Source organism: Spermophilus citellus (genome assembly GCF_964194105.1).
Source record: "Spermophilus citellus genome assembly, chromosome: 11".
NCBI classification, from domain to species: domain Eukaryota; kingdom Metazoa; phylum Chordata; class Mammalia; order Rodentia; family Sciuridae; genus Spermophilus; species Spermophilus citellus.
The window spans coordinates 108,974,948-108,987,916 of NC_138192.1; the positions used below are offsets into that span (position 1 = coordinate 108,974,948).

Below are 12,969 nucleotides of genomic sequence, written 5' to 3' on the forward strand. Positions count from 1 at the left end.
ACCATACTGATAAACTAAAAATTAAAGCAATAATGAGATGTCATCTTTGCTAAATTATCAAGTTTCTGAAAAAAACACACAAACTAGCAAACAAGGCAAGAGTGCAGGGAAATGCTTCACCAGAAATAGAATGGGTTCATGTTTTTAAAAGTTCACAATAAGCCTTCAGTTTAAGCATACCTTTTTTACAGTTTTAATTTTAAAAAAATTTACTGCAGACAATATTCAGTGATTTACATAAAACTACATGTTCAAGGATAATCATTACAGCATGCAGTGAGCCTGAGGAAAAGCTCGGGAATATGCATTTTGATAAACTTGGCAGCTAACTCTGGTGTTGGAGGTCAGACTGTGACATAGTGGACCTGCAAAAGCCAAAAACAAACAAAAACCCTCCAAACAAAACAAAAACAAAACAAACCTATAAATAACAGCAACAAAACAAAACAAAACTTTGCCAGGCATACCGGATCATGTCCTTGGCACTGTGATGGTCTCAGGATTGAGTTCCTTTATTATCAAAATTCTGTTTTTCGTAGGTACTTGGGGATGATTATATCACGTGCCATACACATACTGTAGTATAGGGGTTAGGAGGAAATCAGAGAACTTTAGAGGGCTGTACATTGTTCAGAGCCAGATTCGGACCCGCCTGGCCTCAGAAGCCTTTTAAACTACACGGTTGGGAGGTCCCTTGGCTGACAGCTGGTTAGCACGCGTTTGTGCAGGAGGGAACTTTTCGATCACTCCTCGGGGACCCAGGGCGCCCCTAGAGACGGCTCTAGGACACAGGAACTAGTGGAGGGAAACGAAGACCGTGGCAGTGGACGGTGGCGGCAGCAGCATCTCTGGATCTGTTGCTCTCGAGGCTCCTGGGCTGCGGGACCGAGTGATTCCGAGGAGCTCGGGTAGCGGTGGGGCGCTGGGGCCGCCCCTTTCCCGCAGGGGGCGGCGCAGGACTTCGAGTGGAGGCCGGGACGCGAGCGGTTCCGTCTGGAGGACGCGACCTCCCGGAGCCGCGGGGCGGCAGGACCTGGGAAACGGATCTCTGAAACGCTCGGGGTGCTGGCGGTGCGATCCCGAGCATCCTGGTTGGTGGCCCCAGGCTCTGCTGCCCCAGCTGCGTCTCTCTCCCGGCCAGAAGTTTGCCACGCGCCGGCCAAGTTGGAGAGTCTGGAGGCTCCAGGAAGAAGCTCCCCTCTTCTGGCTCCTGCGGTTCCAGGCATGGCCGGGCTGGGGGCTTCACCCTACATGTGCTGGTGGCTGATTCTCGGCAGCTGTCTCCTCGCCCAAGCCCAGGTAAGCGCGGTACCCGCGGCACCTGCTTCCTGAGCCTCCCGCGTTACCAAGACCCAGAAGGCGCACGCGGGCTCTCACGCTCACACATCCACACACCCGCACCCGGCAGGTTTGACAGGCAGGTTAGTGGAGCTGCAAGGCGAGTGCTGTCCAGGGGCGCGCACTGTTGGGATCAGCATCTTGGCATCTGCAAACTAAGGGGGTATCTTTGAACAGCGGAGTTCTGCATCAGACCTGCATGGAAGGTGAAGGAACTTTTCTTTCTCCTAGACCATGGTATTCGTTTAAATAATCCAAATGAGTTTTGGCTGCTGGAAATTTACCATCGCTTTTGAGAACTTAAAACTTCTAGATCCGATTGTGCCACTGTCTGAAAGGATCACTAGCCCTGATACAGGATCACGTACCATTAAAGCAAAGAGACTAGATAGAATAAAACTATAGTGTTAAATGTTAACAAGCAGCTCGGTTTGTTCCTGTTAGGAATAAGTGGTGGTTGTCATTTTCCTACTGTATTATTGTTTAGGGATTTGCTGAGTGATCTTTCACAACGGAGCCTCTTTAATGCACAAAGCACAATTCATCGGCACTTCCCCCCCCCCTTTTTGAGTCAAATCCAATGTAAGGTTTACAGTTTTTCAGATGAGCTAGAAAGAAATGCATATGGTTGTGGGTGTTACGCAGTGTGAGACCTGTGAATTTAAACGGACTCAAGGTTATTTCTGTCCGATTCGGTAGAGGGCGCATTTGACCGTCAAATGAAGTCCCAAATTTTATTTAAAAAAATCTTTCGTTTTACAAAATGAAGGCGTTGAGGGATCAATGTATGTTCTGGCATTTTCTAAACTTAAAACTATGTTCTTGAATTTCAAATAACTGGTTTAAATTTTAATCATTCTAAATGGTAGTTAACGGCGGTAGCGCACTCGTCTGGCATGCGTGCGGCCCGCCCGGGTTCGACCCTCAGCACCACATGCCAACAAGGATGTTGTGTCCGCCGAGAACTAAAAAATGGATATTAAGGGAAGGTTCTCTCTCTCTCTCTCCTCTCTCTCTCTCTCTCTCTTAAAAAAAAAATCGACCTATCATAGTCAAAAATCACATAAAGTAAAACTCAGGAGTTTCTAGAAAATAAATGTCTTGGGATTTACTGGGATTTACCTATCATGAGCAGGATATTTCATGTAAATTTATTTTGTTAAAAATAAAACAATTTGTGTCTCATACATTGATTAATAATATTAGCAAAGGCTGCTTAAAAGAAGGGTACATTCAAAAGTCATCAAGTTAACAGAAGGAATATGAATTTGGAAAAAGTCCCCAAGGATTTGGTGATACATTTTCATTACAGCTATTTAAACTCTGGTGATCTCTAATGTACTACATCTCTAATGTACTACATTTCCTCTCATATTTGGAAAATATGCTTGAAACCACCACCTCCTAGTATAAGGGGCAAATTAATTCTAACCATTTATTTATTTCAGAGTTCTAGATCATTTCTAAGGAAATGGGGAGATATTACATAGTACAAATTAAAACACTATGGAACCACATAGAATATTCCCTTTTCTTTTTGCTTTCAATAATACAGACACTGAACATCTTATAATAACTTTAGATCCAGTTTCTCAACTTTGATACTATTGACATTTTGGGTCATGCAATTCCTTGTTTTGGGGTTTGTCTTGTATATTGTAAGATATTTAGTACTATCCTTGTCCTCTATCTACTAGATGCTAGTGGCATCTCTCCCCCACCACCCAGTGACAACCAGAAGTGTTTGTAGATATTGCCAAATGTCCTTGGGTAGCAAGATCACTCCTGGTTGAAAATCATTACCTTACACTGATTGGTATTTAATTATGTTTATAGGTAAAGAATTATATAAAATGGCAATTTGTGATAATGTTTCATTCATCAATTTTGGGGGCTTTAAAGAAAACTCGCAGATATGTTTATAATTCTCTGACCTTCATGTTTATAATTCTTCAAAAGAGTCACATTGGACTAAGATTCTTTTAATTCTATTATTTTTGGTTTATTACATTAAGTTACAGTCATTATCTGCTTTGAAATTCAATAGAGACCAAACACATTCTGTGTATTATTTACTCCAAGATTTAGTTGCTGATTTTATTAGCCCAAGTATGAGAGACAGGCATTTATGAAAATGTTTCAATTTGCTTTTTAAAAGCACCTAGTTATTGATGAATAGTCTCCTAGCTTAAATTATAATGATAGAACACCAAAGGGAACTCACCAAAGCAGAATGAATCTGTGTAGAATAAATACTTAGTATAAGAAACATCAGATCATATGACAAAATAGATGATAGACTAGTGCTCATCAATTGTTTGCAAGACCTCTGTGGGTTTTGGGTGGTAAAGATGCTGCCTTTGCCTCAATGCCCAGTTCAAAACCCAAGCCTTCATTTGTTGTGTGTCAGTACAGAGCCTAGCAATGCATTTCCTGAAGTCAAGTTATCGAATGGGAATGAGGACCATTATATAAATGTGCTTGGTACTTTCATTGTTGTGCGAGTGGGTCCCTCTGGTAACAGACATTGAGATGGAGTTAGGGGTGCAAGAAGTTTGTTGGGGGAGGGGATAATGCCCATGAAAGATAAAAAAGTGAGGAAGCGGGATGAAGCAGGTATAGCTAGCAAACTGGGACAGTTTCAGCCACGAATGGAGAGTCCTGGGGGCAAAGGTTGCCCATGGGGAGTCCCAGGTTATGAAAAATGGCCAGGTTCTAGTTCCTGTGCTCAGTCATCAGCTGGAGTTTATTTAAAAGATCAGAGACTTAGCTCAAAAGCTGAGACAGATGCTTCAAAGCACCTCAGCTGGAGGCTGTCAGGGAACTGTTCTCTTTACAGATGAATGACTTGTTCTTTTTGGAAGGACCATCCCTTCTTGACTGCCTCCATTACAAAATTATCAAGAAATAACCTTGGTTTTGCTGGGTTTGAGAATGGGATGGTTGCTGCATGACTTGGTTGCCTACTGTGGCTCCGAGACAGCGTGAGTGTTGGGAAATGAATGCAAATCATCACTATGACTGGAAAAAAACACCAGAAGCTCATGATGTAGAGTCGAAGTATGTGATTTTCTCATGGTACTTGGTGTGGGCAGATCCCAATGGGCAGATTTTGGTTCCTAGTTCTTACTAATTTTTCCTGCATGGAGTCCCAGTGCTGCCATCAGCATTCTGGTACAGGAGAAGGGGCATTGGACTGGAAACCCAGAAAGCTGCACTTAGATTCCTGCCCAGGTAATACCCAGCCTCCTCTTATGTGCAGCAAGGAGGGTGAGCTCTAATGACCTCTAGAAAGAAGATTCAGCGGGGCTGGGGATGTGGCTCAAGCGGTAGAGTGCTCGCCTGGCATGTGTGCGGCCCGGGTTTGATCCTCAGCACCACATACAAAACAAAGATGTTGTGTCCGCCGATAACTAAAAAAAAAAAAAAATAATAAAATTCCCTCTCTCTCTCTCTCTCTCTTTAAAAAAAAAAAAGATTCAGCATCTACTAGAAAGTAAAAAAAAAAAAAAAACAACAAACTCTTACTGGGTAGAAAAAAAGGGCAATTCTTCATGCCATTTATTTACTTACCAAGTACCAAATGCTATACCAAGTACTTTATTCTCTTACTGGATTCTTGTAGTAGCTTTGTGAGACAGGTACTATAATTACTTATATTTTTAAAAATGAGATTACTGTGCTAAGAGATGTTAGTATACTCAACGCACATGCCTAACAGTACTGTAGCCATGATTTATGCTCTTGGTTCTGTCTTCAGAGCCTAACTCCCCTATGGGTGCCCTTGCCGTGGGGTCAGTTTGGCACTGTTTAGCTTAAGTATGTATACATACGTTCTATCACAGCAATACCCACCCCTGGGAATCTAGCCTTTGGAATTTCTCACACAGGTAATGATCATTGTGGCAATTCTATGATGTTAGAGAATTGGGCACAGTCTGAGTGTTTTAACGGTTTATTATGCAGCAATAAAAAGCAATGCATTAAATGTATGCAAACCAGCATGGTGAGATTGTAAGAACAAGATAAGATGTGACAGAGAAACAATGACATGTATTTCTATACCTTAAAATATATGCATACCCTCCTCTGTGAAGTGTTTGTTCATGTCCAAGAGCTTTGTAATGTTGTGAACATCCAATAAAAAAAAAAAGAAAGCAAAAGATTAAAATCTTTGTTTTCTGCAAAAAAAAAAAAATATATATATATGCATACAAAACAGGAATACATGTTGTGTATACCCATATCAAAGATGTGTGTGTCTCACCTAAGTGTTTGTAGAGAAGGAGGGGGATAGAGATAAAAGGGGGCAAATCAATCAAATACGCTTACACTCTGCACCTCTCTGAGTTTCTTGTGTTAATTGGAAAATGTGGTTATAGATGGAATTACCAACAGGTCATGACTGGTAGAATTAAGCATGAGGATAGTCACGGGACATGGGCGTGTCCTCCATGGTTAGCTAAGCTGGGAGACCATCCTTAGCACAGTTAAATGGAAACATGACTGTGTCACTTTATTGTGCTTATTACTACCAGCACGGTTATAGCTGCACATCCCATACTTGGATTGTTCTTTTTCTTTCCTGTTGACAGCCAGACTGTTTCCATTTGTCCTCTAGTTACATGGCAGCATTCTCTTCCTGAAGGGGTGGACTTCTCAGTAGCTGCACTAATTACCCGTAGTCTCTTCAGTCCCAGTAGCCCACAGGCAGATGTGGATTTTTCCTTGGCAGTGCACACAAAGTAAACTTCATTTCTCCAGAATGTCTTCAATTCTTTGTGAGTAAAAATACGACTTTCCAACTAACATCCATGCATTCTGTTTATTTTCCATCTGGCCTCAATTGTCATCTGCCAGAACACATCCATGTCCTTCTTTCTTCCCTCTCTGTATTGTTTTTTTTTTGTCTTTCTCGGAGCTTTCTTTAATATACTGGGGATCAAATCCAGGGGTGCCTAACCACTGAGCCACATCTCCAGTCCTTTTTATTTTTTTTTATTTAGAGGCAGGGTTGTGCTAAGTTGCTTAGGTCCTTGCTAAGTTACTGAGGCTGGCTTTAAACTTGTGATCCTCTTGCCTCAGCCTCTAGAATGCTGGGATTACAGGCCTGCACCACTGCACCTGGTTTATTCTTTAAAATTTGTAATGCCTGTGTGATTTTAGAAAGTGCATTTCATCTCTTTGACTCTTATTTCCTCCACTGTAAAACAGAGGCAATAATAGCATCTGCCTATAAAATCTAAGAGTCTTGAATTTAAAAATATATATGAACAAGCAGAAGCCTTAAGCTTTATGAGAATTAATATGCCAGCCCTTTCCTCTTTTTTTTTCCCTAGCAGATTAGTCAAGATTTCATTTTAAGTAGGTGATTCTTTAGAGAGTATTTCTGAATCTGATTGGGAGCTGCTGAAGGTTTTCAATGGAGGTGAGTGTGTGAGAATTTTGCGAGGCTATTTCCTCTGCCTGGCCATGCTCTTTCTTTTATTCCTTATGGCTTCTGCTTCCTAACTTCTTTTTGATAGCAATTGTACATTTTACTTATAAAGCGGATGACTTAGAATAGATCCATTAATATGAATACTTGATTGATAGCTCCCTCCCTCTTTCATTCTGAAGGTAGAGTAACTATCAGAAGCTCTTTGCCTTAGTCCTAATAATCCCTGGTGTAACCTTGTAGAAGTTGAGATGCAAGGAAGAAGATTGTTAGTAGATGTCTAGATGTTGGATTATAGAGCTTAAGAAAGAATGTAGAAAAGGTATTTAGCATCATTAGCCTGTAGAAAATCCCTGAATCCACATGCACAATGACAATATACTGGAATTAAAAGGCTGGCCAAGTTGCTTAAAAGGGACATGTAATTTTTCTTTCTTTTTTTTTAAAATAAGATTCTTATTGGATTGTAAACTCACAAGGGCAAAGGACTATATAATAAACCATTTGGAACTCCTTGTGACAATTACCATAGTGCCTTTGGGTTACAGGTTCCCCATAAGTGTTTGAATATGCTCATTTGTATTTCTTTAATTCCAAGAAAATTCGTCTTCTTTGATCTCATCTTGGAACTCAAATCTCTAACCATTTGCTCCAGTTTTAATTTTAGAAAGGGTCCCTCTCTTCTGGGGCAGAAGTGGGGTACTAATGATGCAACTGAACCTGCATCTGGTCACAATGACATGCAGAGAGGTGAGTGCTGCTGGCCTGGTAATGCATGTCTCTTGGAGAGTTTGATGTTTCTGGAATCTTTTGCCTTAGTAACTGATAAAGGAGCAGGCTGTCTCTAGCGAGGTTGGTATTCTATGGATTGATGGAGTTTTATGGACTTTCGAAGAAAGAAAAGTTGTAGCTCCCTGGGGTGGAAGGGGACTATACAAATAGGAAAAGTTGGGGACTGTGATATCACAACTGAATCTGTAGTCTATGTTTTCTCCTCTCTAGCTAGTACTTAATGTCTCAAAAAGACTTAGCTTCTTCATTTAAAAGTGGTGATGGTCTGATACCAAATTCATTGCTTCTCAGGAGCAGCATTTAATGCACTGCCTATAACATAGTTTGTTCTCTGTAAGTGCTGGCTATCAGGGTTGTCATTGCTGCCATAATCAATGTTGTCATAAATTCTGTTATATTTTCTAGTCAGTTATTGCTGGTATATAAAATCTCAGTTACTTTTATTGATTGATTTATTATATGTACCAAGTTTATTCCTGAACAGCAACACTTTTCTCCCAAATCTGCACCTGTTATTTCTTTTTGTCATTTACCTTATCATATTGCATTAACTAGAACTCTCAGTACATCATTGAATGGTATTAATTACTGTGAGCACCTTATGCTTCCTCCCTCAATGGGATTGCTTCTAGAAATTTATCAGTAAGCATGATATTTGCTGTGTTAATCAAAATGACATTAAGCATGTTATTTTTTAAAAAAAACAGGTCACATTAGTCAGGCATGGTGGTGCACGCCTATAATCCCAGCAACTTGGGAGGCTGAGGCAGAAGGATTACAAGTTTGAGACCAGGCTTAGCAACTTAGTGAGGCCCTAAGGATTTAGCAAGACACTGTGTCAAAATAAAACATGAAAAAGGGCTGGGAATGTGGTTCAGTGGTTAAATGCCCCTGGGTTCAATCCCGGGTACCAAAAAGCAAAGCACAGGTCATATTAGTTATACTGAGTGTCTGCCATGGATATTGAACTACTTGAGAGAAAACCAGATTCATAATCATTTTTCCACAGTTCGTAGTACCTAGAAAATGCTCATTAAATATTGTTAAATATTTGAATGAGCATAGGAAGGTGGTCATTATATATTACTACTTGAATTAGCAAATATGTAAAATACTTTTGTTAATATAATAAGACACAGCTTGATAACAAATGAAAATATTCAGTAACCCCCAAATAGCCTAATTCTTCCTAGCCAAATATAGAGGTGATAAGATTGGAATACACTTATATGTGTAATGTCCCTGAAGGTAAATTTCTGCCCCTCCTTTATGAAACTGCTTGTATCTGATTGCAAATTGGCTGACATTTCCTGAATGAGAATAATTTATACTACTTGTTACTTTCTTCACTTGTGTAATGAGACTACCTCTGTTTTCTGAGATGGCTGTTTTTTAATTTATGTTTTTAAATAGTTCTTTTCCTCTGAGAGCAATGATTTCATAATGCATTTTAAACAATTTTGTGGGCATGAGCTAGGTCTGCGTTTGCATCGCCCCCTGCTTCGACTGCTGGAGAAAATGCTTTCAGGAAGGCACCATGCACATAATGAATATCAAAGTGAACTCCACTCAACGTGTATTCTAGTGTCTTATTTTCTGGATGGATTAGCATGTGTAACATCATATCTAGAGTTTTCAGTAGTTATGTAAACAAAACTTAAGCACAGTTTTCATGTTGATTAATTGAGCTTGGAGTTCTGTAAAGGCTGAAAGAAACTTTGAGTAGACTCATGGGGCTTTTTTGCAGCCTCAAAAAATATCTCCTTAAAATCAATCTTAGAGACAGCATCCTTCTATTTCCCATTATATTAGGAATATATCAGTAATAACTTTTTGTATGTGAGTATACTGAATTTTTATCACTCATGATAATTGTGTTGTAAAAGCCCAATGTCCATATAGCACTTCCTGGCCTACTGAGGGCCAAATCCATAGTTTGGATTTCTTTATATCTATCTCCTAACATATGGTCAATAGATGGTATTTTGTCCATGTTAGGTCTCAACAAATACTTGTAGAATAAATATACTTATGATGCCTCACTACTAAACCAGCCAATCAATGTAGAATGAAATGATCAACTAAAATTGTGTGTGTGTGTGTGTGTGTGTGTGTGTGTGTGTAAATATGGAGGTGCCCTTCAGTTAAAATTCTTCTTTTCTAGGTCTTTAAAATAAAATTGCACTGGACTGCTAAGTATTATATTTACTGTGCAGGCTCTTGGAGTGAGGAAGACATGTATCAACTCTCAAAGAATTTCCACTCCAGAGAAAGAGACAGATTTCCAATACTGTAAAAATGAGCTCTTTGCATCTGCTCTGGACTTCCATCTCCCTTCCTCAGTAGGAGGGAATTTTATTTTCCTGATGTATTTGTCTGTCCTTTACTTTCATATCTATGCAGTGTGCGTGGTATCTCCTCAATTAGAGCAAAAAAAAAAAACCCAAACAAACAAACAAACAAAAAAACCAAAAAACTACCTGATTTCTGCCACAGCTTCCTCATGTTCAGCAAATTTTTTTTCCATTTTGCTCTTCCATCATGTTTATTTTCGTCAATTATAGTTAGGCAGTGATAAAAGTACAAATCTGATGATAACAGCAATAATAATAGGCCACATTTATGCAGTGTTTGCTATATGAAAAAGTACTTAATTAGGTGTTCTGTATGCCTTATTTTCTGTGACCCTCAAAAACAACCTATAAGGAAGGTAAATGTACCTTTTGATCTTTTGATTACCACATCCCACTACATCCTTCCATTCCTCACCAATTAATTGTTCATTAAAAAAAAAAAAAGGGCTGGGGTTGTGGCTCAGAGGTAGAGCGCTCGCCTAGCATGTGCAAGGCCCTGGGTTCAATCCTCAGCACCACATGAAAATAAATAAAATAAAGGTATTGTGTTCAACTACAACTAAAATAAATAAACAAACAACAACAACAACAAAGATAAGTGATAAAGTAAGGATTTATTGAAAAAACTGCAAAACTGAAAATCCCTGTCCCTCATTAAGTTTGCATTCTCTCCTTTTCTAGAAGCCTGTCCTACCTGTGAATTCAAATATATCTACCAAGAAATTTCTTAATAGATAAATGTATAATAGGGACAATTTTAAATCAAAAGCAAATAAGTTTTGCTCTTTGTATGAGTTCTGGAAAACAAAGATTGCTTTCCACAACAAACATGCAAACAACAACTCTTGGCCCTTCAACTCAGCCCAGGGTCCAAGGGCCTCTCCTGGGCCAGACACTCTTGAGAGTCACTGGAAACAACAATACAATGAAACACATGCCCACATTTTCAAAAGCATCATGCAGTCATTTTAGAAATGCTTCTAAATTGGAATTGGTGTTTGAAATAAGCTTTGAGTGATAATGGTTTCTGTAGGAGAGGAAGTCAATCTAATCAGCTACCTCTTGTGTTTCTCCTCCTTGTCTGTCTAAAAGTTTGTCCCCAGATTACACTTAGATCTCATGATCTTCTCATATATAACTTTTTTTTTTTGGCTCTCATTGGGTTTTACTTTGCTTCCAGTAACAACACACAAACTCTTAACTCTTTTAGAAACCCTTAATTGTTCCCAGATCTGTTATGTATGTGTGCATGCATGTTTGGTACTAAGGATTGAATCCAAGGATGCTCAACCACTGAGCCACATCTCTAACCCTTTTAATTTTTTTTTTTATCTTGAAAAAGGTCTGCCTAAGTTGCTTAGGGCCTTGCTAAGTTGCTAGGGCTGGTCTCCAATTTGCATTCCTCCTGCCTCAGTCTCCTGAGTTGCTGGAATTACAGGCATGTGCCACTGTTCCCAGATCTGTTATTTAAATTGCCTCAGGACATCTTCTTATTTTTTTCCCAATATATTCACCCAACTGAGAATAATTTCTCTGACTGTGGATGTGGCTCAGTGGTTGAGTCAAGTGCTTGCAGAGCACTAGTGCTTCCTCAGGGATGAAAAAAAAAATGTGCTTGTTTGTATATATGTGATTCAATAAAGGTACTTTTAAAAAAATAAAGAAATAGTTTCTCCTTGGCTTCCTCTCTTTCACCTGTAAATATGACTGTTGTCTGATGAATAACTATAACTTTATATCAAAATTTAGGGAAACTGAGGCTGAATTCCAGTATAAGTCTTTTTTTTGAAAGACCACATAAAATTGTTTAATTGATAAGGCCTCATAGTAAATTTCCTTTATGCTCCTAATCTGTATGCATAGTTGTTAAAACATGGATGCACACAGTTTCTACTGTCTATAAATTTATGTTATAGTTTGTTGACTTATTGTGAATGGTGATTTTACCTCATTGCTTTTGCTCAAATATGGCCTTCTCATTGCTGATGGATATGAACCATATTACTTTTCCCAGTCTCTACTCTTCCCCAGGTTGGCAAAGTTGTGCTGTATGACAGATATGTTGCCTCGGGTGTGACCCTAATTACAAATGGGTATAACTTTGGCCACTGCTACTGTTATGTATTGACTTGTAATTGGCTTAAAGCCTGATTTTGTATAATTTTGAATTCTGGTAGCCAACTGCCTGAAGGAAATGATCTTCTTGATCATCTGTCATGTCCAAAAGCAGGTCAACACTGTGTGGATAGTCATAATGACTGTCTGCTTTCATTCTCCATTAGAGAACTGTGCTTCTGTAGAATTGTCTTGAATGACAAAAGGAGTGAATGAAAATTCTACTGGGAGATAGGGAAACTGGTTTGTTGTCCATGTTTTAGTAAAAATTAACTGGACAGCCACTGATAAGGGGGCAAACTCTTCCCTTTTTAAATTTATTTTTAATTTTTTTTATGAAGAAAAAAACATTTTGAAGTCTAATATACAGAGGATTCGGATTTCTTTAGGTTATCAACACAGCATTAGCTTTAAAGAGAACTTTTCACATTTGACTCAATTGGGTTTTCTGAATTTGATGTGGTCAGGTCCTTTTTCCTGACATTTTATTTTTTTATATTGGTGGTTCAAAACATTACATAGTTCTTGATATATCATATTTCACACTTTGATTCAAGTGGGTTATGAACTCCCATTTTTACCCCGTATACAGATTGCAGAGTCACATCAGTTACACTTCCACTGATTTACATATTGACATACTCATGTCTGTTGTATTCTGCTGCCTTTCCTATCCTCTACTATCCCCCCTCCCCTCCCCTCCCCTCCCCTCTTCTCTCTCTACCCCCTCTACTGTAATTCATTTCTCCCCCTTGTATTATTTTTCCCTTTCCCCTCACTTCCTCTTGTATGTAATTTTGTATAACCCTGAGGGTCTCCTTCCATTTCCAAGCAATTTCCCTTCTCTCTCCCTGTCCTTCCCACCTCTCATCCCTGTTTAATGTTAGTCATCTTCTCATGCTCTTCTTCCCTACTCTGTTCTTAGTTACTCTC

General features: G+C 39.3%; 1 protein-coding gene across 1 annotated transcript in view; it reads left to right on the plus strand.

Moving 5' to 3' along the window:
* Positions 1–903: 903 nt before the first annotated feature.
* Positions 904–12,969, plus strand: part of PTH2R (parathyroid hormone 2 receptor) — a 101,553-nt gene continuing 89,487 nt past the window's right edge. The window contains exon 1 of the mRNA XM_081260631.1: positions 904–1,299. Coding sequence (XP_081116757.1) covers positions 1,225–1,299 — 75 coding nt within the window. The 5' untranslated portion in view covers positions 904–1,224. The remainder of the gene's footprint in view (positions 1,300–12,969) is intronic.